This window comes from Xiphophorus couchianus, chromosome 16, assembly GCF_001444195.1.
Source record: "Xiphophorus couchianus chromosome 16, X_couchianus-1.0, whole genome shotgun sequence".
NCBI classification, from domain to species: Eukaryota; Metazoa; Chordata; class Actinopteri; order Cyprinodontiformes; family Poeciliidae; genus Xiphophorus; species Xiphophorus couchianus.
Window position 1 is genome coordinate 10,845,678 of NC_040243.1, and position 26,469 is coordinate 10,872,146.

At 37.7% G+C, this 26,469-nt stretch overlaps 2 protein-coding genes across 2 annotated transcripts; both read left to right on the plus strand.

Moving 5' to 3' along the window:
• The first annotated feature begins 1,040 nt into the window (after window positions 1-1,040).
• Window positions 1,041-5,507, plus strand: btbd17b (BTB (POZ) domain containing 17b). Its single transcript, XM_028041350.1, has 3 exons — window positions 1,041-1,334; window positions 2,520-2,805; window positions 3,609-5,507. The coding sequence occupies exons 1-3, from the start codon at window positions 1,250-1,252 to the stop codon at window positions 4,681-4,683; spliced, it is 1,446 nt and encodes a 481-aa protein (XP_027897151.1). The 5' UTR covers window positions 1,041-1,249; the 3' UTR covers window positions 4,684-5,507.
• A 5,760-nt stretch (window positions 5,508-11,267) lies between these two features.
• Window positions 11,268-24,596, plus strand: LOC114160221 (dual specificity mitogen-activated protein kinase kinase 6-like). Its single transcript, XM_028042699.1, has 12 exons — window positions 11,268-11,610; window positions 18,320-18,389; window positions 18,807-18,855; window positions 18,947-19,060; window positions 19,223-19,342; window positions 19,423-19,539; window positions 19,638-19,689; window positions 19,790-19,917; window positions 20,100-20,177; window positions 22,161-22,300; window positions 22,538-22,583; window positions 22,779-24,596. Exons 1-12 carry the CDS (start codon window positions 11,592-11,594, stop codon window positions 22,854-22,856), a joined length of 1,011 nt encoding a protein of 336 aa, XP_027898500.1. The 5' UTR covers window positions 11,268-11,591; the 3' UTR covers window positions 22,857-24,596.
• Window positions 24,597-26,469: the final 1,873 nt, after the last annotated feature.

Consider the following 26,469-nt stretch of genomic DNA (forward strand, 5'->3'; position numbering starts at 1 on the left):
TTGTTTTTCACAGAGAAACAATGGGATAATGAGTTAGGGGAGACAATTATGTGAAAAAAGTCCTAGTCATGGGACATTATGATACTTCCTGCTTGTCTCGTACATTGTATACTGGAGTTATCACAGTCATTTTAGGGCATGCACTTTTATGCTTTATTTATTTCAATTATATGTAGTGGAAAGAGCTAAATTGTCCTTTTGAATTGCTAAGCTATAAAACGTTAAGCCATTATGTCAACCTAAAGCAGAGTTCTAATGCTTGATGTTATTCTGGGGTGTGCAGTTCTCTTGCACAGCAAGTGCACAGCTCGCTTTCATCATTAGTCATCATCAGTTTTATTGTTTACTATTATGGAGGTCATTGTTCTTTCTGCAAAGCAGCACATTGTTAAGTCTATATAGTGCTACTATTTATGTCACACAAATTTACACAAATTTATGTAGCACATTTGGGCTCAGTAAAAAGATGCAGCTGAAATGTAAATGCAGCTTTATTTACATGTCTGCAATGGTTTCATTTTCTGTGAATAAACAAATGTCTTTCAACATCAGTTAACTCTTCAGGGGAAACAATCTGGATTTGCCCTTGCATGACAGACAAAGCTTCCCTCAAATTAATGAACAGACCAAGCACAAAATAAATTATATAACATTAATAAGATTAATGAGCTGTCCAAGAAATAAGGGCTTAAAAATCTGCTGGAGATGAATTGCGAAATTTCACTGACTGCCATTGGTCACACATATCAAAGGCTCAATTACTGTTGGCTGATTGTCTCAGCGGCCTCTGTGAAAATTAGCCGACTAATTAAAGCACTCATGGTGCTTAACTTTAAAGTTCTGTAGCCTGGAGATCAGCAGCATGTCCATGCCATTAAATGGGTAGCTGATTCCTAATAGCGCCAAACCCCAGCACACTTTAAAAAAACAACATTAAGCTGAGTCCTTGGCTGGCCCGGTGCCACTGATCAATGCCATGTTACATCCAAAAAGGGAGAGATTCAAAATCAAAGCTGTCGCTATAGCAACGCCCCTGTCTGATTCCACCAATCAATGGAGTCCGCGGGGTTGTGAGAGATGCGCCAGGGGAAAGGCCAGCGTCCTACATAAAGAGTCCAGGACAGGGAGCTGGGCAGCACACCAGGCAGCACACCTTTCTGCTCACATTCAGCCGGTAGGAGAGTGGCGCTGAGAAAGAGAGGAGAGGGGAAAGGACAAAGAAGCAGAGGCAGTGAATAACTGGAAAGAGATGGAGCGCTCATATGAACACAAGATTCCTTGCTGGGTTTATGTGCTCTTCTTTTTACACTTCCACTCAGTCACAGTCAGCGGAGGTAAGATCACAAATGGTTTTAGTGGTTTGCTGTCACTTGAACAAAAATATAATAGCAATATCTTCCATTGTTAAGGAAGGTGAATTGTTCTATTTCAGTCCCGCTTAACCCATGCTGTTACTGGGTAGGGGGGCACAGCATGAGTGTGCGGCTTGATGGATAATTATTTATGCAGCTCATTCTGTTCCGCTCATCCTCGTCTCATCGAAGTTCATTTGTCACCTGGCATTAAAACAATAAAAGACACTTTGCAGGCTGTACTTGCTTGTCTGGGGAAATCATTTTTGACAGAGACTGCTGCAGGTCATACTACACAGCTTTCAGATTAGTTTTAATGAGTAACAGTAGTATTTATGGATGAGCCTGAATCAAATTACATAAGCTCTTTCCTGCTTAAGTGAACGAAGTAGAGCAGATTTCATCAATAAGTTTGCGTGTGTGGGTGTGCCTACTGTGAAGATTTCATGTTTTCTCACAGAAAGTGAAAATAGTTTATTACATAACAGATTAAATGTGCTGTGTGTACCTAATACAATGCCTTCAGTTGGTTTTCAGGGGGACAGACTGTCACAAACATTTGACAGTGAACATCCTCACACCACTTTATGCTCATCTTGCGTAAAGGAGAAAGGAGACTTTGAAGTTGGGGTTCTTGATTGTAGTGGGACATCTGGAACTCTAAAGGGAGTCAAATGTGCCACCCCTAAGTCTCGTTTAATTCCTAGCAGGAGACCAGCAAGGCTGCTCAAATGGAAACTTCACTGACTCTTTCATGTGGGATTCTCCACAGTTTTTTCTTGTGTTCCAAGACAGGCTATAGAACTAGCCATCTGCAAAGGGGCTGCAAGCTCAGGGTTCTTTTTGGCAGTGCACCTGGCATGTGAGGTTTTCTGAGTCAGCCACCTGGCTTCTTGTTCCGTCTTTCAATTAACTAGGAGTGTGTGAAGAAAAGCATGTGTAAGCCCGCTTTACACATGGCAGATACCATCAGCTGTGGCTCAGCTGAGGAATTTGGATGTGCTTTTCCAAATATTGCTGAGCCAGTTATGAAGGTTCAAGAGAAAGATGTGCATAATCTACTAAAGCAGTACTGCTAAGTGCAAAAGGTACATCCAAATTTAGAATGGAATGAGCCTGGTTGTGAACTAGTCATTTCCCTACTAATATCCCCCTTTTCTTGCACAGCTCCCCTGAAGCAAGAGGCAGCACTGGACAATGGTGCCACGGTGCTGAATCACTCCATGCATTTGGTGCAACGCATGGAGAACTTGCTGACCTTGGGAAACAGTAGTGATGTTAGCCTGCGGGTGCAAACCATGAACACTGATGAGGTGAAGGTGATCCAAGCCCACAGTCTGGTCCTTACCCTGCAGAGCGACTTGTTTGAGGAACTGTTGCTCAGCCGGAACAACAGTGCTCTGGTGTTAATTGAAACATCAGAGTGTGCAGCTGTCTTTGACAAGTTTGTCAGGTAAGGATTGACTTAGTATCTGGGCCTCTGAAGAGCAGAGATGCAACAGTTAGATTAGACGTTGTGGATCATTTTTATTTTAGCAGTAAAATGTGTAGTTGTGGTACAGTAATCTTTTGAATAATGGGACAGATGCATCTATTAATAAAATCAAACTAGAAAGAATTACTCATATGTAATTTACTACTTTGCAAGATGGATTATAATACAATACCCATGTATTAGTAGTTTTATGTATGTTTAACTTTTACTAGCATAATATTATTATTATCACTACTCTTGAAGAAACTTCCTGGATACTTTACTGACTGCAAGTAACTTCACTGATTTAAGAATACGTAGGTTAATCTAATGTTATTTTCCATCTGCTGAGGCTGTTGAGCCATTTTGTTAAACAAATACAAAGCATGATTGCAAAGCACTATATATTGCCATTGGAAGCACTTTATCCTCTTAAAACATAAATATACACACCTTAGTTACTGTTCAATACCTACTGTGGAAAAAGTGTTTTATCTGCTTAAAATTTATTTTGTAATGATATTATGTATTATCTGTAGTTATAAATTTCAGTAACTGTTAAATTGTGTGCTAATGAAAACTTTTTCAGTAAAATTCTCCACACTTATTGGAGAGGCAGAATGTTTTATCTTAATGAGTATCCTAAAATTAAAGTTTTGGGTTGCACATAGTGAGTTTCATTCAGTGACACAGATATCAGAAAGAAAAGTTTCCTAAAACACAGTGTGCTTTACAGAAAGAGCTTCTGTCTAACAATATTTTCAAAAATATGTCTTTTTCAGATATTTGTACTGCGGGGACATCTCACTCCGGCTCGATCAAGCCATATCCCTGCACAAGTTGGCAAGCAAGTACCGTGTGTGGGGCTTGCAGCAAGGCCTGACCCAATATATGACTCAACATCTTTCCAGTGATTCGCCCACAGGCCACGTGGTTAGCTGGTACAACTACGCACTACAAATTGGGGACGCAACCCTGCGGGACAGCTGTCTGCAGTACCTGTCCTGGAATCTGTCCTCTGTGCTGCAGAGTGGAGAATGGGGCTCCATTAGTGAAGACCTGCTCCTGTCCTTGCTCCAGCGCTCCGACCTCATTCTGCAGAGTGAACTGGAGCTCTATGAGGCACTGGAGGCCTGGATCAACCAGAACCAGCCAATTAGCTCAACAATAGAGACTGCCCTGAGAGCTGTTCGGTACGGCATGATCCCTCCTCAACATCTCTTCCGTCTTCAGAAGCATTCACCACTCATGGCGAAGCATTATGAGGCCATCCGTGATCTCCTCTATCTCGCTTTCCAGTTCCACTCTGCATCACCGATTCAACTAGCCAAGTACTTTGATGTCAACTGCAGTATCTTCACTCCCCGTAACTACTTGTCCTCATCTTGGGGCTCTCCTTGGATCATCAATAATCCCACCCGTGATGACCGTAGTTTCAGCTTCCAGACCCAACTTGGGCCCAGCGGCCACGACTCCAGCAAGAGAGTGACTTGGAATGCCCTGTTCTCCCCTCGCTGGCTTCCACTCAGTGCCAGATCTACCTACACTGAGCTGGGCGCCATGCAGCCCACTCGCACAGAGGGAGGTCGACCTCGCATCATCGTAACGCCGGCCACCTCCAGCCCCGACTTTGCTGGAGTGAGTTTCCAGAAAACGGTCATTGTGATGGCAAAGCAACAAGGAAAAGTGATTGTCCGCCATGTGTACAACTTCCACCAAAGTACAGAGGAGGCTGGGGATTTCTTGGTGGATGCTGACCTTCAACGCCGTGCATCAGAGTACCTAATTGACAGCTCCCTCTATCTCCACGTTGTGATCAAACCTCTCTACCATAGCTTGCTTGTTGCCAGGAAATAAAAACAGGATTTTTTTTTGTGATCTCACCCAACCCTTATCTGCCCACACAATCACATGCACATGTTCCAAAGCACACTCATATCACACTATGTGTATGTGTCAGCTCCATAAATTCACACTGTAACATTGTTTCATTCTTTTGTCTTCCAGTTGTATAGCAAAAAGTTAAAAATTAAACTGCAATACAAACTGTGATTATCACCATAATTATTAAGAGCAACATGGAATATAGGTTGTAGTATTTCTTGAGGTATTTCAGTAAGTAATAGTTTTTCCTTGAATTAATGAATTTGTGTTGCTGCCCATGTTTGAATAGGCCATATTATTTTGCTTTGAAAAATCAAAATAACATTCACTGTTACATGTATGGATTGTTATTTTCTTTGCTGTCAAATATAGATTTGTAGTTCATGGGAGATATTTTGTACATTAATTTATGCACCACTTTGAATTTTAGATATCAAAATGTTTTCTAGGGTTTTAATGTGATGTAATTTGTCTTCCAAGACTGGAAATGTATGGTTACTGCATAGACATTTTCCCTTTTACATTGCTTGTTGATTTAGCTCCTTTGCATTTTTAACATATGTATTTTCTTTAGCTTTTTGAAAACCCAAGCAATCTGTGATAATGAAAGAAGAATAAAAGAAAAAGATATATAGCCTCATAAAGGACAATAAAATTTAAAATTCTAGGTGTTGATCTGTCTTTTAAAGTAAGACTTAGTAAGGTCAAAAATATTTGACTTATTTTAAATGCCATTAATTTTGTTGTTCTCTTTTGTAAATCAAATAATAAATAAAAGTTTTGTTTGTTGATAGAAATTGTTTCTAGATAACTCTTTATGTCATGATTTTTTTTCCTGCTTCTTAAACTCTATGGGCTGGTTGTACAGTTAACAGGTGTATTACCACATTCATATGTACCAATTACATCTTTCCGTATTATTGCTACATTATGTTATATATGTTTTAAAATTTAAACATATATATTTGTTTATTTGTTTATTTATTTATATTTAAATTTTGCCCAAAACTTAAAGTAAAACATAAAGTTAAACAAAGAGACAAAACAATTGTCCTAAAGGTTCAGTTTTGTTTTTTAGCAAACCACCCGTAAGTACAGCCAATACTATAGTAATAATTTGTGAGACAAACCAGTTCACCTTTAAAAATACTAATTTAAAAATGTGATTATTTGTGGGGTAAAGTATATTGTAGCTTAATAAGTTAATGACCCCATACAGCTTCATACAGGGTCTATTAAAACCGAACACTTTTAATTACAAAGTGAATCTGTAACAATTTTGGGATTCCAAGTTTCATATTCACCCTCCAGTTTCAAAACTTGAGGTTAGTTATTTTACAGCACGGAAACTGGAACTTTAATGGGCAAGGAGGAAGAGACGTTTGTTTTGTCCGTCGACACTGGGGCTTGACGCTGCTGTCAACGATTGTACCGGAAAGGAGGAGCTCTGGAGAAGAGACGCTGACATTTGGAAAAAGAAGCGGTTTGTGGCATAATCTGGGTTGTGAGTGGATCAGATGGCTAGTAGTAGTGGGGGAAGTTTGGAGGAGGATAATATGGATACAGGTTGGTCAATGGTAGAAAATAGAAGAGGGGGAGGGGGGAGAGATAAAGGGAAAAAAGGATTGGGTAATGGGAAAAGATCTTTTGAAGATGAAGAAGAAACAACTGAAATAAGAAAGAAAGCAATGATGGAAGAATTTAAAGTAATATTAAAGTTTAAAACTGGACAGGATTTGATGGGGGTAAGTCCTATTAGTTTGTCGAATGGGCTTATGAAAGCTATTGGAGAGGTAGAGCTGGCTAAGGTGATAAGAGATGGGAGTTTACTAATTATATGTAAAAATGCTGAACAAAGAAATAAAGCTCTTAAGCTACAAATGGTGTGTAAAAAGGAAGTGATAGAAAGAAAGGTGGTGGGAGAGGTAAAAGGGGTGAAAGGGGTGATTTCGGGAATCCCTATAGGAGAAAACTTGGAAGAGTTGAAGAAAATGATTAAAGGAGGAGAAATTACAGAAATTAAGAGACTACAAGCTTTTAGGGATGGAAAGAAATTGGATAGTACATCTATACTATTGGTCTTCAAAGATAGGGTTCTGCCTGATAAGATAATGATTGGATATTTAAGTTACAATGTAAGGCAATATGTTCCATCACCAGTTAGATGCTATAAATGTCAAAGATATGGACATGTTGCAAATGTTTGTAGAGGGAAGCAGAGATGTGGCAGATGTGGAGGAGAACACCCTTATGGAGAATGTGGAAATAATCCTGTCAAATGTTGCAACTGCGGAGGAAATCATACTGCAGCATATGGAGGATGCAATGTAAGGAAAGAGGCAGCTGAAGTTCAAAAAATTAGAACTGAAAAGAGAGTAACTTATGCTGAGGCAGTGAAACAGGTGAGAAGTGATGATAGTAATTTGAATGTAAGTCAGGAAAGGAAAGTAATGACAAAAAATGATCAGGGAAATATTACGTTAGATAAATTAATTCCATTTCTTGCGTATATTATTAACTGTTCAGAACAAGCAAGAAATAAAACTGAGAAGATTAAAATTATAGTGAAAGCAGCTTCTAAATTTTTTAAGGTAAAAGATTTGTCTTGGGAAAAAATACATGATGAGCTAAGACAAGGTGAAGGGTCAGCTGATCTTGAAGCGTCTCAAACAATTTCATAATTTTAATAATACAGTGGAATGCTCGGAGTTTAATAGCAAATGGTCAAGAATTTAAAGGTTTCATTAGTAATTTAAATCCAAAACCGGATATAGTATGTGTTCAAGAAACTTGGCTCAAGCCATCATTACAGTTTAGTATTAACGGTTATTCAGTTCTACGTAAAGACAGGGAAAATAAAAATGGAGGAGGGTGTGCTATTTTTATCAAAACTAACATAAAATTTATTCAAATACCAATACAAATGGTGTCAGATTTAGAAATTATTGGTGCTGAAGTATGGACAAATGAAGGGAGTATTAAAATAATTAATTTCTATAACCCGTGTAAGCAATTAGAAAAATCAAAACTTATAGAAGTCCTAAAAAATTGGAGAGGGAAAATAGTGTGGTGTGGGGATTTTAATGCTTATAGCACATTATGGGGTGATCAATATAATTATAATGGAGAGATTGTAGAAGAGTTCATAGAAGAAAAAGGATTGATTGTTTTAAATAATGGAGAAGGCACTCGGGTGGACATTGTTAGAGGCAAAGAGTCTGCTATTGACTTGACATTGGTGTCTCAATCTATTGCTGATGTATGCAGATGGGAAATACTCAAAGAAAATACAATGGGGAGTGATCATTACCCAATAATCATTAATATAGGGGTAGTTATGAAGGAGGAACAGTTAAAAGTTGAGGGAAGGTGGAAGTTTGGGAGAGCAAATTGGGGTATGTTTGGAGTTATGAGTGAAGAATGCTTGGAAAAGGTAGATATAAATAATCCAATTAATGAGGTTAATTCTGAAATTAGCAAGGGTATAATAAATTCGGCCAAATTAAGTATTCCCAAAAGTAATGGGAATAGGATAAAGAAAAAAATAGTTCCTTGGTGGACAATAGAATGTTCAATAGTTATTAAACAGAGAAACAAAGCGTTTAAGATATTGAAAAAAATGATAAGCTTTCAGAATTTGATAAATTATAAAAGAAAACAGGCAGAAGTTAGAAGAGTTATTAAAAGTGCTAAAAGAAATTATTGGAGAAAGTATTGCGAATCTTTGGGGAAGAATTCAACATTAGATAAAGTCTGGAATACTATTAAAAAAATGTCAGGGAATTCAAAAGAATTTTTTTTCCCAATAATTAAAGAGAATGGAAATAATATTATAGATAATAAAAGTAAGGCTGAGGTATTAGGAAAGATGTTTGCTAAGATACATAGTACAGAGAATCTAAATAATAGGGAAAAATTAGGACGTGAAACTACCAAACAGCGGAATATAGAATTAATTCAAAATGATGAGAATTATGATAATTATAGTAACAAGGAATTTTCCTTAGCTGAATTAGATAAAGTGTTGAGGAATTCTAGAAAATTGACACCTGGTAATGATCAAATCACTTATAATATGATGAGTAATCTTAGTGCTGTGAGTAAAGAAAAAATTTTAAAACTGTTTAATAAAAGTTGGGAGGAAGGAGTTTTGCCTGATAACTGGAAGGAAGCTATTATTATTCCTATATGCAAACCTGGGAAAGATCCATGTTTAACTGAAAGTTATAGACCAATAGCCCTAACGTCGTGTTTATGTAAAATTATGGAGAAAATGGTAAATAATAGGTTAGTATATTTCTTAGAATCCAAGGGGAAGTTAAAGGAATACCAGTTTGGATTTAGAAAAGGAAGAAGTACGATTGATCCAGCAATATGTTTGGAACATGACGTTAGACGAGCTCAAGTTAATAAAGAGAGTGTGATAGCAGTGTTCTTGGATGTGGAAAAGGATTATGATATGTTGTGGAAAGAAGGGTTGCTGATTAAATTAAAGCTAATAGGTATAAAGGGTAAAATGTATAGATGGATTAGAAATTTCTTAACTGACAGAAAGTTAAGAGTGAAAATAGAAGGGGAAATTAGTTCAGAGTATCAAGTGGAAAATGGAACTCCCCAAGGGAGTATTATAAGTCCTATGTTATTTAATATAATGATTAATGATATTTTTAGTAATATAGATAAATCCTTAGGTGTTTCACTATTTGCAGATGATGGTGTCATTTGGAAAAGGGGAAGGAACATTGAATATATAACACAGAAAGTGCAGGAAGCATTAAATAATGTAGAAGCATGGGCGTTAGAATGGGGATTTAGGTTCTCAACATCTAAATCTAAATTTGTTGTTTTTTCAAATAAGAGAGTGAGTAGTAATGTGGAACTTAAATTTTATGGGAGTATAATAGAAAGGAGAGATGAATTTAAATATTTAGGGATATGGTTTGATAAAAAACTCACATGGAAACCACACATAGATAAGATAGTGGTAAAGAGTAAAAGAATTTTAAATATTTTAAGATGTCTAGTAGGCAGAGAATGGGGAGCTGATAGGAAAGCATTAAGAACGTTTTATATTGGTCTAATTCGATCTATTTTTGATTATGGATGTATTTTATATAATTCAGCTTCCAATAAGTTATTGGAAAAGATAGACAAAATACAATATCAAGCGTTAAGGTTATGCTGCGGAGCGATGAAAACAACTCCAGTCTCGGCTCTACAGGTTGAGATGGGTGAGATGCCAATGAAGATTAGAAGAGAACAAATAGCAGTAACATATTGGGCGAATATTAAAGGTCATAGCAAAAATTATCCTCCATATTTAACACTAAAACCATGTCAGGAAAAAGAAAAGAAGAATACAAATAGTTTTGGATGGGTAATTTTAAGTAAAATAGAAGAAATTGGGATTGATAAAGTTCAAGTTAGTTCAGTAGTTGTCTCTCCTGCCATCCCACCATGGGTTTTAGAACAGGCTGAAGTTGACTTAAAATTATTGGAAAAGGGAAGAGAGATGGAAAAGAATGAAGTGGAAAATTATATAAATAAAGAATATTCAAAGTATATCCAAGTATATACAGACGCTTCAAAAAAGTCAAATAATCAAGTAGGGATAGCATTTATTGCTCCAGATTTAAATGTTATGGAAAATAAAAGAATTAGTGATAAACTAACAGTGTATACAGGTGAATTAATGGCAATTTTAATAGCCTTAGAATGGATAGAGGGAATAGGAAAAGGAAAGTTTGTAATTTGTTCAGATTCTAGTAGTGCATTAATTAGTATAGAAGGAATGAAATCGGAAGTTAGACAAGATATTATAGAGGATATACTTCAGGTAATTTTCAGGATTAAGACGAAAGGATCTCAGATTAAATTAATTTGGATTCCTGCTCATATTGGTATTGTAGGAAATGAATTGGCAGATAATTTTGCTAAGAGAGCTTCTATTAAAGACATTGTTGAATTAACTATTAAAATGAGTAGAAATGAGATAAAGAGTGTTGTAAAGGAGTATATGAAGGAAAAATGGCAAGAACAGTGGGATAGAGGAGAAAAAGGGAGATTTTATTATAAAATTCAAAAAAGAGTTGGGGGGTATAGAAAAGGTAATAGGAATAGAAGGGAAGAAGATATTATTTCTAGAATCAGATTTGGGCACACAAGGTTAAATAGTACTCTTAAGTTAATTAATAAACACAGTACAGGTTGTTGTGAGTATTGTGGAGAGATGGAAACAATACAGCATGTATTTTTAGAATGCAATAAGTATGTAAGGGAGAGAGAGATGTTGGTTAATGAGATGAATAATTGTAAATTAGATTTAGAAGAAATATTTCAGAAATCGTCAGGAGATATAATATTTGAGAGTGTTTTTAGATTTCTAAGAAGGACGGGTATTATGGGGAGGTTATAAGCGTGTGATCCATACTCCAACCTGGAAGGTGGCGGTAATGCACCTGTAAGTTGTTTGCCAACCGCCATAAAACAAGAAGAAGAAGAAGAAGAAGAAGCACGGAAACTGCACCTCCCATGAGGCGTAGCACCTGACAGGAAAGACGTCATCACGTCGCTGGAACCCTCAGCTGTCAGACTTTGGCCACCCCGGCGAAGGTTTTGTTAGCAAACTAAGTCGAACTGCTCAGCTTTTTCAAAGTTTAAAGTTGTGCACCTTGCTGCTAGTCGTTCTTTGAGCAGGTTATTGGCGCACTAGACTTGCACTAAGGCAGATTGCCTACTTTTTTTTTAATCGCTGCTAGATCTTTGCACCCGCGAAGCAGCGTTCCTGAGCGGGTACAAGAGTAGATGCAGGGAGGGAGGGAGTAGAAAAAAAAGGCAAAAGTCTTTGTGCTTCCCTTCCCCCTCATCAAAGCAAAGGGGAAATGTCTCTATCTAAAGCAGGTAAGGATCTTTTTTATATTGTTTTGCAAGCAGCTGCGCATATTTTTCTCCACCGCCTTGCTGGAAGGGGACGAAGAACTTTAGCTAGCTTTGTGTAATGTAACCTTGCCAGGTGGAAGGCTAGCTAGCCAACATGTCTTTCCTGCTTTCTTTTTTTTAATCAGTACACAAAGTCTTCAGACACCCTGCAGCTAAATGTTACCAATTTTTTGCTGTTCCTCACTTGTTAATGGATAGTTTTATTATTTGTGTGGCTAAAGTTGCTCTGTTGAAGTTAGCTAAATATCATAGAGTGTTTTTTGTTCAACTTTAAATGTGAAGGAAATGTAGCTGGAAATCACTACGTTCTCTCTCTTTGATGCCTAATAGGACCACAGGTATTTTTGTGGCTTTTTTTTGCACACATTGTGTTCGGCGTACATATATTTTAGCCTCGTGTTTATGAAGGAGCAACTTTATTTTATTTTATTTTTTTTACTTTCACGGTAATCTGGAATCAATGAGGAAAAAAAAGCAAACAAACCAAAAAGAAAGAAACCACTCCTTGGAAAAAGAATCAAGGTTCTTCCTCTGCGTCACACATAGCGTGATTGTAATGATGTCAATTTACATTTCAAGTTCAGCGCTCGTGCTGTTACACAATCATAGCAGCGTTACCATGGTGGGCTGCACGCGCTGGGCGCCGCTCAGGCAGTCAAAGCGCCCCGGCCTGCGGTGGCAGGTTTAGACTCGCAGCAACAATACCAAACGCTGTTTCCCTACTTGTTGATAGTTGACTGGCTGCAAGCACTCTGATCGTCACACAGGTTATGCTGCTGTCTTTTACTGTGCATTTTCTGCGTGTTTAAGAATGTTTAGTTTCATTCAGACTTTTTTTTTTTTTTTTCCTTTTAGAGAACCTTGAGATCTGTTAGTGCTGAGGCATGCTTAGAGATTGGGTTCTCCCGAACAGTCCTCATAGGGTGGTGTGGAAGATTATCTGCGCATGAGTCATCACTGTCTGTATATGGACCTGCTCTAAGGCTGGTGCTTCCTGATGGTGACTCGCCTCACAGCTATTGACACTTTGATCCCATGTACAATCCAGAAATTCTTGCTCACATTACGTATGTATTTCGGGTATTTTCCACTGAGCATTTAGTAAATTCAGAAGAATGCATGCTTTTTTCGATACAACTCCCTATGTTTACTGAGAATTTCAAAAAATTATAAGTCAGCTGTTTTTTTTTTTTTTATACATCCCCACCCCACATCCTGCAAGGAACTACTGTTACTCAGATCCCTTTTTTTGGAAAATGATTATTTGCTGTCATGTGTTGAGTTGCTTGATCAACTTACCACAGCTGTTGCTGATGTCATGCGACCATTGTATCTGGTGAGTAGAGATGGGCCTGTTCCTGTCCAGTATTAGCATGAGACCCGATGGGAATGGTATTTAGGCTCAGGTTACGGTGGACAATATAGCAAATATATATCACTTTAAGGAAAAAAAAAACTTGATAAGCATAACAGTAGTTGTAGTCATTCATGTGTCACTCTTACCAGTGCACTCAATGTCTTTTGCATTACATACCTGTCAGGTATACAGTAAATTACAATCTGCAGCCTGAACACACAATGCACACAGCATTCATTCTTTTTTTATGAGCAGATGAAATACTGCTCATAAGTGTCCCATGAGTATCTCAATGACTTTTTAATTTAACTAAATGAAAAGGTCATTTCACAACTTTGATGGAACATTCATAAGCAAACCTCTTAAGTATTGTACATGTATTAAAAAAAGCTAATGAATTACATCACTGATACAGTAACTATGGTAAGATAATTCTGAAACCTTCAGGAGAGGAGGAATTGGACAAGTGGCAGTTGTTGTTGCATTTAAATATGAAATTCTATATGAAGTTCAGAGAGCTTCTTAGTGTTTTCTGGGCCGATGCCTGAAAAAAGGGAGGTAAGCTGTTGCTTTGGGGGTTTTTTTGTTTGTTGTTTTTTTTTGTTTTTGCTGCCCTGCCAAAAATAGATTGTTGCAATGCCTGCTGTCCAATACAGGTGATAAACTGGTAACAAGTCAAGCAGACAAACCAATTCAGCAACATCTAGCTAATTGTTTACTTCCTTTGCATTAGCTGCTGGGTGAGAGGACTTGTAGTTAAGACAAAAAAGATCTTGAAAAGCAAAGCCTTCCTTGTGTATGTTGTAATACCAAAAGTAGGGCTACATAAGAAACTTTCAGTGCCACAGGGTGGTTAAAATTTCATGTTGTACTTTTAGTGCCATCTACTTGCATCTGCAATCCTACAATCATTGAACAACCGTATCCTACTTCAGAGCTCCTTTGGCATGAATTACTGCATCAGTGCAGTGTGGCATGGGCGTAATCAGTGGACCAACACCAGGAGATGTCATGGCACCCTAAAAATTGTGGAGTACTGTTTAAACTTTACACTGGACTTTAAGCAATGTGAATTCTGTACCTTTCCACAATTTTTCCATATTTCCAAATGAAATTCAAATTGTACTTTATGCAGAAAAGAGGGCTTTACAACAGTCCAGTTGTTTGTCTCTTTAGCCCAGATTAGAGGCTTCTGACATCTGTGGTTCAGGACTAGCTTGACACAACTGATGCTACATTTGTAGTCATGTGAAGGATTTGTCTATTAATAGCATCTCTTAAAGTGCTGGCTCCGGTCTCAGTCCTCTCCTCCCTCAAACGTCTGAATGAATTTTACTAAATAATTATCTGAAGTCTGTTTTTATCCCTGTTGGTGGTGCACCTTTTGTATCACACATTTTCCTGCACAATGAATGTGGTTTTTAAGAATATGTTTTAACACACAAGTCTATAAAAAAAAGAGCTTCTTCATCAATGACTACTTGTGGCTTATCCTCCTTGAGGAGGGTGTCAATGACTGTCTCCTGTCAATGACTGTGAAACCTACTGTATTTGTGAGTTTTTACACATGCAAGCCTTAGTCATGAGGCTTACAAGAAATAACATCTTGGAATTTTCAGCGAATAATAAATCTATATATATTTCATACTTTGCGTATTTTTAATTTGACCAGCCAGATGGACTAACTGACATAAATGTCTGAGCCAGTGCTGAAAAGCTAAAGTTCTAGGATTGTAGAGGGGATAACTTGCAATGGCGAGGAAAGAAAAGTGTCAAAAGTATTAATATTTGTTTGGGCTGCATGATGAATCTGTCAGGGCCTTTTTGCGTGGAGTTTGCATGTTCTCTTCATACATGCATGGGTTGTTCTAGGTCTTAGGCTTCCTCCCACAGTCCAAGGACATTCATATGGGATTTTGTGGTCCCATCAAATTGCCGTCGGGTTCGGGTTGGTGTGTGATTGGTTGTTTGTTGTGTCTATGAGCGTTGCCCTGTGATTGGTGACCTCTCCAGGGCACACCCTGCCTCTTGCCCACTGGAAATTCACCCTTCTCTGCAAACCCTAGAATGAGTTCAGACCCTGAAACTGTCTCTTATCATGCCCTCTGACATTACATATTAACTATGAGTACAATAAATTATTAGGTTAATTAACTTTAAATTATATTTTTTGTAATCATTGTCTGTCTTAAATTTAGATCTTGATGATCATACAATCTTAAAGAAATCTTAATTTAATTGACTGAAACTTGCAGAAATCCTTTAGGTAGCATTGCTCTGTATTTCTGAAGGTTATTTTTTAATGGATTTTTTGCTGTTTTAATTTTTGGCCTTCATCCGAAAAAAGTGTTACAAAATCTCTGTGATAAAATTAACAGCAGGAAAGAACAATGTGGTCTGCAGATTTATTCAAAGCATTCTTGGTATTTGTGATTATGATTAAACTGACCATTTCAAAATGATTAAAAAACATTGCTGCATTTTAGCTATAAATTTGCAACTGCATTCACCTAAAACCCTTATAGTAACAAATTCTACTCTAAAAATAAAACATTTCCATTACCAGCAAAGGCATCTTACTCCAACAGTTACACTCAGTACTGCAACTGTGTTGCTGAACAGGATCCAATAATTGCATTCGGTCAAATTTCAAATTGTAAATGCAACATTGATGAGTAACAGACTAACTGTGGAAAAATATTTTGGACATCCAAGATAACAATTCTACAAATTCTCATCCCACCACAATAGCAATAAACAATACAGCTATGGCCAATTTCTTTTGTCAGCTGGCTTACAATTCAAGCATACAGTTGGAGCTTGTTGCAGAAAAGCTGCTGTCTTTCGATCATCTACAAGCTGCTGATACTCACTGCAACAACACCAATACTAAAAGCACTTGTCAAATTTTTAAATCCAGAGATTTGAATCAGATCTGAACTCAAAATGCTTGATTGCAGCATCTCTGTTTGGCTCGGTTTTAGAGAGCTGAGTTCTTCCAGCAGAAAGCTGCAGTGAGCTTGGCCTCAGTTTGCCCCTATAGGACTGCATGCAAGCCAAGTGAAATGACATAATGTGCCCCAAAGGGTCCTAATAGTTGTGTTTTGAGCGGATGTCCATTTGACTCGACTGTTAGTCATATCCATATCCACAGCTTTGGCTGACTGTTTCCTCGACACACCAGGTGCTGAGTTTGCTGCCTTAGAAGAGATACTATTTCTAGGCCATTAATATTTTACAGTAGGCAAGTATTTAGAGTTTATAGTAAATGCATTGAAACATTTAGTAGTCTTGTGGCAAAAAGTTGTCAAAATCCTCGCCATATCTTCATAGTATTTTAATTTTGAATTGCATGTGCAAAAGTCTGTCGGTTGTTCAGGTCTTCTGGAGCCTTAGACTGCTCTTGCTTTAATCCCACACAGAGGAAATGTAAAATCTATTTTTGCCTAAGCATGTGTGAGTAAATAACACTCTCTCTCTCTTCCAAATGAAACTTACCCTAGTCTGTCCGGACACTGTGGGCTTATTTTAGGCTTCCAAAAACAAAACGGATGTGTCTAGGTTTCATTGGTGGTCTGAGATATCTAGAATCTGTGAAAAGAAAAAAATCACTTCCCTTCCAGCTTATTGTAGTAAGCAGGGGTTTACCCACACATACTTCCTCCAAAGCAGTGCAATGTGCTGTCACTTAGTCAATGGGAAATGCAGTCCTACAATAAGCACAATTACAGTTGTACATTAGTTTAACTTTAGACAGCACTTTCTAAATGTAAAGCTTCATGCTTGCACACTGAGAAGAAATGCACACTCTTATCAAGAGTGTTTGTTGCAATGAGTCTGGTTTAATTTTTATTTTTTTTTTATCTGTTTGTGTTTAAAATGTTGCAATCTGTTCAGATTTCCCCATTGTGATCGCAACAAGCACACTAAACAGATAATTAGTGTCAAGGAAACTTAAGGCATTCTTCCTGACAAGCTGCCTGTAGCCTGAGTAGCTGTGTCATTCTGGCAGAGACTCGCATTCACTTTTGGGAAGTCCCACAGGCTTCTGGTAAACGGTGTTTATGAATGGATTGCTATCACTCATTGCACAGGAAAGTCTCAAAGCCACTCACATTAACTTACAGTGCTTAACAAACATTAAAAAGGTTATATTATTGTGAAACAGGTGAAAAGAGAACAATAAAATAGAGGATGATGAAGGAAAAACAAAGCAGAATGACTTTTTTTACTTGAATAAAAAAAAGCTTGTAAGAGAGGAAGGCATGGTTCCCTTTCACCTACCTGTCTTTTACTTCACCAAAAAGCTGACAGTCACTTTCCTTTTAGGTAGGAGAGCACGTCAATTCCAGTGAACAGTTTGTGTCAGATAACTTCTGGTGCTAGTTAATTGTGACGTTAGAAGAACTCCAAAAGAATATAGTGACATTGTTTCTGGTTAAGTTAGTGTGTATAAGTGACCAAGGCATTGTTTGGTTCTAAGCTCTACAATTGCAGTTTGATGTAAAACTGTAATTGTTTTCATAAAGTGAAAAAATGCAACACTGCTAGACAATGTAATAATATGGATTATTACATTCATTGTTTTATATTTTGGCACATGGCAAAAGAGCAAACACTTGTTTTTGATTCTTTTCTTGTTGGTGCAACATTTAATATCTTTTTCCTGTTCTGCTTTTTGGAGAGTAACATAAACATAACTGACTAGTATTAGCCAGTTAATTTGTTGGGCTATCAACTCAGATAGGGTTTCTGTAGCCAGCTTCTTAACAGATAATGCATGTTGCTCATAGCAGCAACTGTTATATTAAAATGGCTTCACTTAATAGTATTTTTCACCTCTGGAAATATTTCCAGTTGTTTTGTCTCTTTGAAATGAGAGAGAAGTGTAGTAGTTCACTATTACTGGAACAATGCCACATTTCAGTTTGCTCATTACAGTTTTCTCCAACAACTCCTTTTAACAACTTTAAATTGCAGAATGGTTTGATGGCACATATTTACATTTTTTAACCTAATGTTGTAAAAGTCAATATACCTTGATACTGTAACTGTACCCTTTTGAGACAAATACCAACACTACCAACATTTTTATTTAAGACTCATTCTATTAAGGGAAAAAAAAAATCAGTTTGGAGTGATGTGGGGTTTAAGGCTTTGTAAATAATAGGTTTGAGAAGCTTTTTTATTAGCTAGCCAGGCTTTGTAAATAGCCAGGTTATGGGAGATGCTACTACTGACTTGGTTAATTATTAAACATTTATGTTAGAACTGAGATTATAATGTTTCCTTTACTTTTTGTGTCTTTTTAAGGTAGGAAGAAGAATCCGGGGCCGAAGCTGCCCAAAGATGCATTTTCACCACTGCCTTCTCAGGCTGCAGCGTAAGGCCCTTTTCTTTACACCAGCAACACCAGAACTGCAGAAAAGCTCAACAGTTCTGTTTGACCCATTGTCTGAAAATGCAGAGATTACGGCAGAACTGCAGATTTACCAAGACACGTCCAATAAAAGTGATAAGTGCAATTTTATTGGATGTCCTAGCAAGTCCAGGATTCTGACTGTTCAGTCAGAGCCACATTGGAGTGGTGTGAATCAAAATCTGTGTTTATGGACACACTTTAGGCTATCTATCAGAACAGAGGGATAAGAAAAAGGTGTTGAACTGTAAATATTTCTTATTTTGTGCAAAGGGGGCTAATACTTTTGCAAAACACTGTTTTAGTTCTCAAATTTAATATGGTCGGAAGCAGCAGGTAGTCCACTACTTTATTTCATATTTTGCCGTTTTCTGTCGGCAGGCCCCCTCGAGACCTTGACTCTAGAGCTTGTGTCACAATTGGAGATCAGGTAAAGCTGCATTTTCCAACATCCTTCTCTTTTGTTTGCTTTCTGTGTTGAACATGTGGCATTGTAACATTGTGCTGACTCCTCCATATAGAACTTTGTGGTCGAAGCAGATGACTTGGAGCAGATTGAAGAGCTGGGAAGGGGCGCCTACGGAGTGGTGGACAAGATGAAACATGTTCCCAGTGGTGTGATCATGGCGGTCAAGGTAGACAAGAAAGCTGCTCGATTTATTTTCCTTTTATTTACTTGCTTTTGAAACACCGTAAATCATCAGATTTCAGGTTGTAAACGCTTGGATGGGCTAATGTAGAGCAACAAATGCTGGTTTTGAAATCTTGTAGTAAGTTTGTGCTGCTTGTGTCCTCAGAGGATTCGTGCCACAGTTAATACTCTAGAGCAGAAGAGGCTTCTGATGGACCTGGACATTTCCATGAGAACAGTGGACTGCTTCTATACTGTGACTTTTTACGGTGCCCTTTTTAGAGAGGTAACACCTATTACCAAATATTAAGTAGACAATCCAAGGATGTTTGGTAATGGAAGTTTATTAACTTGAATATTTTTCAGGGAGATGTTTGGATCTGCATGGAATTGATGGACACGTCTTTGGATAAGTTCTATAAAAAGGTTTTTCAAAAAGGCCAAACAATTCCCGAAGACATCTTGGGCAAGATCACAGTAGCAGTATGTTTGTCCTTTCAAAACCTCATTCCACCTGAATAAATATGCTTCACAAAATTAGTATAAATCTCAGCATTTTCTTTTATAAAATTACTCCACAGATTGTCAAGGCATTAGAGCATCTGCACCATAACCTCTCAGTGATTCACAGAGGTAAGTAAAATGAAGATCTGACTATCAACAATAACAGTTTATAGCTCCAACATGCTCCTTCAATTGTGAACTTTCTTATGTTCCCAACATCTGCTTCCAGATGTGAAGCCCTCCAATGTCCTGATCAACGCTCAGGGCCAAGTGAAAATGTGCGACTTTGGCATCAGTGGCCACCTGGTGGATTCTGTGGCCAAAACAATGGACGCAGGCTGCAAGCCCTACATGGCGGTAAGAGATGGAGAGGGTTGAGGAGTAGGAATGAATTGGACATCACCTATTGGTCTAGTGTTGCAGTACTTCCTAAATGCTAAATTGTTAAAATGTATAACTGTAACTGTGTTCAATTCATATCAAAATACAAAAGTAGCTTAAATTTGAGGAAAAAATATATATTTTTGCTATATTTTCAGCCTGAGAGGATCAACCCTGACCTCAACCAGCAGGGCTACAGTGTCAAATCAGACATCTGGAGTCTGGGCATCACCATGGTGAGTTATCAAGCTTTGAAAAACCTCATTTAATTACATTCAGTAGGTATCATTGTGATACGATATTAACCAAATGTAGTTTTTTATATATATATTCTTGCTCTCAAAATATATTGCTTAGTATGTTATAATAAATAGTGCCTTGGAAAAGTGCACATAACATTTAAACATTTTTTTTTATACACTGCCTGGCCAAAAAAAGTGTCGCCACCTGGATTTAACTAAGCAAATAGGTACAAGCCTCCTATTGGATAAGTACTGCATAGGCGATTATCTTTCAGCTGGCAACAAGTTATTTAACCCCAGCTGATGCAATGAGTAACTCCTCATTTCTTAAACAACCATGGCAAAAGACACATCCTGTGGTCGTGGAAAAGACGTTAGTCTGTTTAAGAAGGGTCAAATCATTGGCATGCATCAAGCAGAGAAAACATCTAAGGAGATTGCAGAAACTACTAGAATTGGGTTAAGAACTGTCCAACGCATTATTAAAAACTGGAAGGATGGTGGGGAACCATCGTCTTCCAGGAAGAAATGTGGTCGGAAAAAAATCCTGAATGATCGTGATCGGCGATTACTTAAACGTTTGGTCAAATCAAATCGAAGAAAAACAACAGCAGAACTCAGGAGTATGTTTAATTGTGAACGCAAAAGCATTTCCACACGCACAATGCGAAGGGAACTCAAGGGGTTGGGATTGAACAGCTGTGTAGCCGTAAGAAAACCTCTAATCAGTAAGGCTAACCAGAAAAAAAAGGCTTCAGTTTGCTAGGGAGCATAAAGATTGGACTCTGGAGGAATGGAAGAGGGTCATGTGGTCTGATGAGTCCAGATTTACCCTGTTCCAGAGTGATGGGCGCATCAGGGTAAGAAGAGAGGCAGGTGAAGTGATGCACCCATCATGCCTAGTGCCTACTGTACAAGCCTGTGGGGGCAGTGCTATGATCTGGGGTTGCTGCAGTTGGTCAGGTCTAGGTTCAGCAACATTGTGTGCCCAAAGAATGAGGTCAGCTGACTACCTGAATATACTGAATGACCAGGTTATTCCATCAATGGATTTTGTCTTCCCAAATGGAACGGGCATATTCCAAGATGACAATGCCAGGATTCATCGGGCTCACATTGTGAAAGAGTGGTTCAGGGAGCATGAGACATCTTTTTCACACATGGATTGACCACCACAGAGTCCAGACTTTAACCCCATTGAGAATCTTTGGGATGTGCTGGAGAAGGCTTTGCGCAGTGGTCAGACTCTCCCGTCATCAATACAAGATCTTGGTGAAAGATTAATGCAACACTGGATGGAAATAAATCTTGTGACACTGCAGAAGCTTATTGAAACAATGCCACAGCGAATGCGGGCTGTAATCAAAGCTAAAGGCGGTCCAACAAAATATTAGAGTGTGTGACCATTTTTTTGGTGGTGACTTTTTTTTTGGCCAGGCAGTGTAGTTTACAACCACAAACCTTTTTTTGGTAATATACCAATATAGAGCATCACATATCTGAAAACTAGAAGGAAAAATATCCGTATATTTTTTAATAAAATATTTATCCTCCTTTAGTCAATAAACTGTAGAGCTATCTTTCACTTTTTTTGGTTGTCCTTAATATATGGCTTACAGTTTGATATGACTCCTGCTTTGACATTTTTTGATGACTTCTACCCTATTTGCTATATAAAGCATATCTGTTGGGTTGCTTTAAGACATGCATTAATATTTCTTATTCTCTGTAAATATTCCGCAAAAAACCTTGCTGAACCAGTTCAAAACGCATAAAACATATTTACTTAATATACAAAAAGACCAATAAAGTGACATTGACAATAAATATTTAGTCTTAAATCACCTGAAATAGTTTTGGTCTCAGATTCCAATAAACATTATTGACTCATTCACAAAAAACTTGACTTTAAAGCAGGTCATACAGCCCTGAAATTCATCAGAAACTTAAAGCAGATTTCTTCTTGCCATTTCCCAGATCGAGCTGGCCATTTTAAAATTCCCCTACGACTCATGGGGCACCCCGTTCCAGCAGCTCAAGCAGGTGGTGGATGAGCCGTCTCCACAGCTGCCTGCAGACCGCTTCTCCCCCGAGTTTGTAGACTTCATCTCGCAGTGGTGAGCTTCACGCTGGCAGTCGTGACCACACTCTTCTCTTTTGTAGTTTAATAGAGAACGTAAAGACTCAGAAGCCCAGCAGGGGTCAGTGTTTGCTACGTGATAAATTGAAGAAATTCAAGTTTCAACACTTATTTATTTGTAGTTTCGTTTTTAAGATGTTTCTCATTTAAATCATAATACACATAAAAATTGTTACATTTTATTGTTTGAAAATAATTTTCCTATGTCTTTCAGCTTAAGCAAGAAGCCAGATGAAAGACCAGCCTACACAGAATTAATGGTTGGTATATTTTTATTTTGCTCACTATAAATACAGCACAGTTACTATCTGGTCTTCAGTCTTCCTTGTTTTTGCTCACAAGAGGTCAGACTTTTCCCATTAACCCACCAAGTAGATGTTTGTATTTCACAGTGTCTGTCAGCAAAATAAAACGTTAAGTCCTCCCTCACTTCTTAACCCTTTATTCTCCTACAGAAACACCCGTTTTTCACCCTCCATGATGCTAAAGAGACAGATGTGGCCAGCTTCGTCAAGATCATCCTGGATGATTGATGGGCTCACTCCAGGCTCCACCTCGTCAACCTGGGCAGGACCTGTCATCAGAAGAACCAATGGCCCCACCTGCTCCTTTTTTTTTTTTAAATAAGTAAAAAAGAAAAAAAAACCTCACTGGAATGATGGACTCTCGTTCACCCACAGAATGGGAGGGTAACTCAAAGACTTGACAGCAGCTCTGGACAGGGAGAGCGGTGGTAACGTGAACTTTTACGGTCAACTGGAGAGGTTCCATTCACTCCTCTAGGCTTTCTGTGTGGGCAGCTCTCCCGCCTGACAAAATATGAACTTAATCAAATTAGCTGTTTTAATCCTGTTTTTTATTTGCCCCCCACCCTCCATCTCTCTTTTCAGAATGACAGAGCCAGCCCATTATATGTTTGTGAAATGTTGTTGATGAATTTCATATGCAAAACCAACAGTTAACGTGTATGTTGCTGTGTGCTGAAAGCTGTATTTGCGTATTTGTTTTTCTTCCTCATAATACAGATTTTATTTTTTTTTAATACTCTTTGTGATTGACAAGTGTGAATACTACGGGACTCGACCCTACCATGTCGGATCCACTTCTGCCATGATGTGATTGGTCAGAGCAAGGGCTGCGGCCAGTGGGAGGCTCTGGGGCTATTCAGTAAAAACTGAATAAAAATGTCAGAGGGTCACCTTCTGGGCAGGCCGAGTCATTCCTGGAGCACCCGATGGTGTGAATGTAAAGCATCCCATATCAACTTCTATCAGAGGCTGTGACCACTCTGTATTCTTCGTCTTTCTCGAGTATCAAAGAGTCAGCTCCAGTGTTGTGATTGTTACTACCTGGAAGTATTCAGGGTTTGCATAATCAAGCTTAAAGCTTTATCTCTTTCTATGTGCCATTTCGCAAGTTGTTCTAATGAAAAAACTGCATTATTAGTTTTTCTTTTGTTTTTATTTTGTTTTTACTTGTTCTGGTTTGGATTTTATTTCATCAATATTTCAAAAGTTTTCTCTGCCCGTGCCCATATTTTGAAATCGATAGTCTTTTTGGAAGAGGCATTTATGTGTTTTTGTGTTTTAATTGTTTCAAAGAGCTTATTATGCCTTACAGAGACGGTGTGTTAGAGAAGTAATTTATATGCTGAAGATGTAAATATTATTTCCTTTTTTTTTAATGTAACATGACACTGTCCAAACCTGTCACAGTGTAGCTGAATGGTAATCGTTGGTATTAGTTTGAATGCAGTGTGATGGATACACACAGACCGTACTCATATGGCCAGCTAAATATATATCTTTTAGGACTGATGTGCTGTCAAACTCCACTGCTCAGGTTTTCTGTGTTTTCTTCTACAGTATACAGAGATTACCTTGTTTGGAAGGTATTAGCTATTTCTGTCAGACCATACATACTATGCAAAGGCAGTTTTGCTTCTCAGAATCTTCAGAAACCAGTGAAAGGACAACAGCGGTCTGTGCTTCATCTGTCTGTTTTAAGTATAAGGGAAAACTAGCAACACTCTGGAAGCTGCTGTTCTTTAACTCCCCCTCCTATCCCTTTCCAGTTGGCCTTTAAATGACCAATCCCTTTATGTATAAAAATCTTTTTCTCTTTTTTTTTTTTTTTTACACTGATCACAGTAAGAATGGAACACTTGCTCTACCTCTTACTCCTTCACTCTGTTTGCCACCTTATCATTGGGTGGCACTGACAAACTTGAACTATGGAAAGACAGAAAAATAAAGGGTTTATTGTTCAGTAAAGCTGACAGTAATCGTCATCATTTCTGCTTTTCTTGCAGGGAATTCAGTTTTTCTTTTGCAAAAATTCTGTTTCTGCAAAAGATTAAAGTGACATTTAAAATAAAAGTGTCTTGTTTGCCAATACAAATATGTAGATTACAACTTAAAACTTACCTTTTGTAGTACTCATTCATTTTATAATCCCACTTTTCCCCCAAAAATACTGAAATGTAATTAAAATTTTGAGCTTAGAACTTTCAAACCACTACATATTTGAGATCAGTTGTTTGATGCCCAAATTGATAAAATAAAGTTTAAAGGATTTCTATCAGATCAAAGAAAAAAAAAAACGGTTCATCCATAAGAATGAACTTATCTTATTCATCACACCTGATACTATAAAGAAGATGAGTAGCTGCATTGTAATCCATGTAAAGAAAGGATATTTTTACCTAGTAAAAGTTATCCTTGTATAACTGAAACTCTACTCCTTCAGTAAATATAAAGACTTTATTTGGTAATTCGTTCAACACCCCACAGCTGTTGGCACCTCTGCAAAAGACCTGTACGAAAGTGTTAAAATGTTTCTTAAATCTTTGACTCTAGATGTTTGTCACAGTTTTGGCTGTTTCATAAGAGTTGTTTATCGTGCTGTCTGTAGAAACGGGATGACCAGCTGTTTTCTGGTTTTTAAGATAAAAACCTGCGCTGGACTTGAATTCACCTATTTTTCTCCTTTTGAAGAGTGCCTATGAAACTGGTTCTCATCACAGCAGCTAAGTATAAATAAGAAAGGAAGATGATTACTAGTTAACATTTCTAGAAATTTTAAAAACATTTTATTTCTATTTAAATTAAGGGCACAAATTATTTCTTAATAGGGTATTTCCCCCCTCAATTTTAAAACTAACTCTGGGGTAAGAATTTTCTTAATTTTGTGGTAAATTATTTTTGTACTTCATTAACATACATGTATTTCAAGGTTTAGGTCTTTACAAAGAGTGTAAATCATTCTAGTGGGAACTCTGAATGTCTTGTCACTGAAGCTTTTTGTATTTCAATTATAAAGTGTTTTACAGTTGCACAACTAAAATTTTAGATATGAATTTTAGATATTCCTCTCTTTTCTACTTTGTAATAAAGTCAGATCTACATAAAATATATACAATACTGACTTGGACATAGCTTAGACACAAAACAGTATCTAGTAGTTCAGTGTGTTATTTAAGAATCTGTGCTTTAATTTAGATGTGTGGTTGATATTGACTTATAACAGAAATCATGTCTTGCCCACACAAATAACCTTTAGTTCACTATTGAGAATTACCGATTTAGGCTGTATAAACCCTAAAAACGACACATGATTGTATTAGGTCAGATTATAAGAAAGGTTGTGAAAACCCAGAGGCCCCCAAGGTGGAGTCGAGTTATATTTGAGGGTAAAATAGGTGAAAGTTTTACATTGTCAAGCTATATTTTTCTTACTGTGAAAACTACATATGTTGCATGTTTTCAAGTGTTTGTTGAAGTTAAGTGGTAGTAGCAGTCTAAAAGCTGTCAATCCACACCGGTTATTGTTGCCGTTTATATAAACGTGCTTATGTAAGTCCGCAGAAGTCGATGCGCACTTCTTGGTGGCTTGTTGCTCTTCAGGGCGTACAATGAATGAACTCACTTAGATGTCTATTTCAGTCTTGCTATTATTTCTTCTTTTTTAAGTGAACGTTAACGGCGCAGGCTAACAAAAGCTCAGCCGCAACAGACGATGCTCTGCGTGTTTGTCAAAGTCCGATGACCTTATACATGGATGAGAAAACTCAATGGCAGGAGAATACATTTAGTGGCTCGGTGTTGTGCAGTCGAGCAGATTCTCACCCAAACCAAATGCATTACT

Excerpts from the sequence above, each read along its gene's own strand:
- btbd17b (XM_028041350.1), top strand. The coding sequence starts at position 1,250 with ATGGAGCGCTCATATGAACACAAGATTCCTTGCTGGGTTTATGTGCTC. Across the intron at positions 1,335-2,519 it reads CTCAGTCACAGTCAGCGGAG|CTCCCCTGAAGCAAGAGGCA; the intron begins GTAAGATCACAA and ends TTTCTTGCACAG. Across the intron at positions 2,806-3,608 it reads GTCTTTGACAAGTTTGTCAG|ATATTTGTACTGCGGGGACA; the intron begins GTAAGGATTGAC and ends TGTCTTTTTCAG.
- LOC114160221 (XM_028042699.1), top strand. Across the intron at positions 18,390-18,806 it reads CTGCCTTCTCAGGCTGCAGC|GCCCCCTCGAGACCTTGACT; the intron begins GTAAGGCCCTTT and ends TTCTGTCGGCAG. Across the intron at positions 20,178-22,160 it reads GGAGTCTGGGCATCACCATG|ATCGAGCTGGCCATTTTAAA; the intron begins GTGAGTTATCAA and ends GCCATTTCCCAG.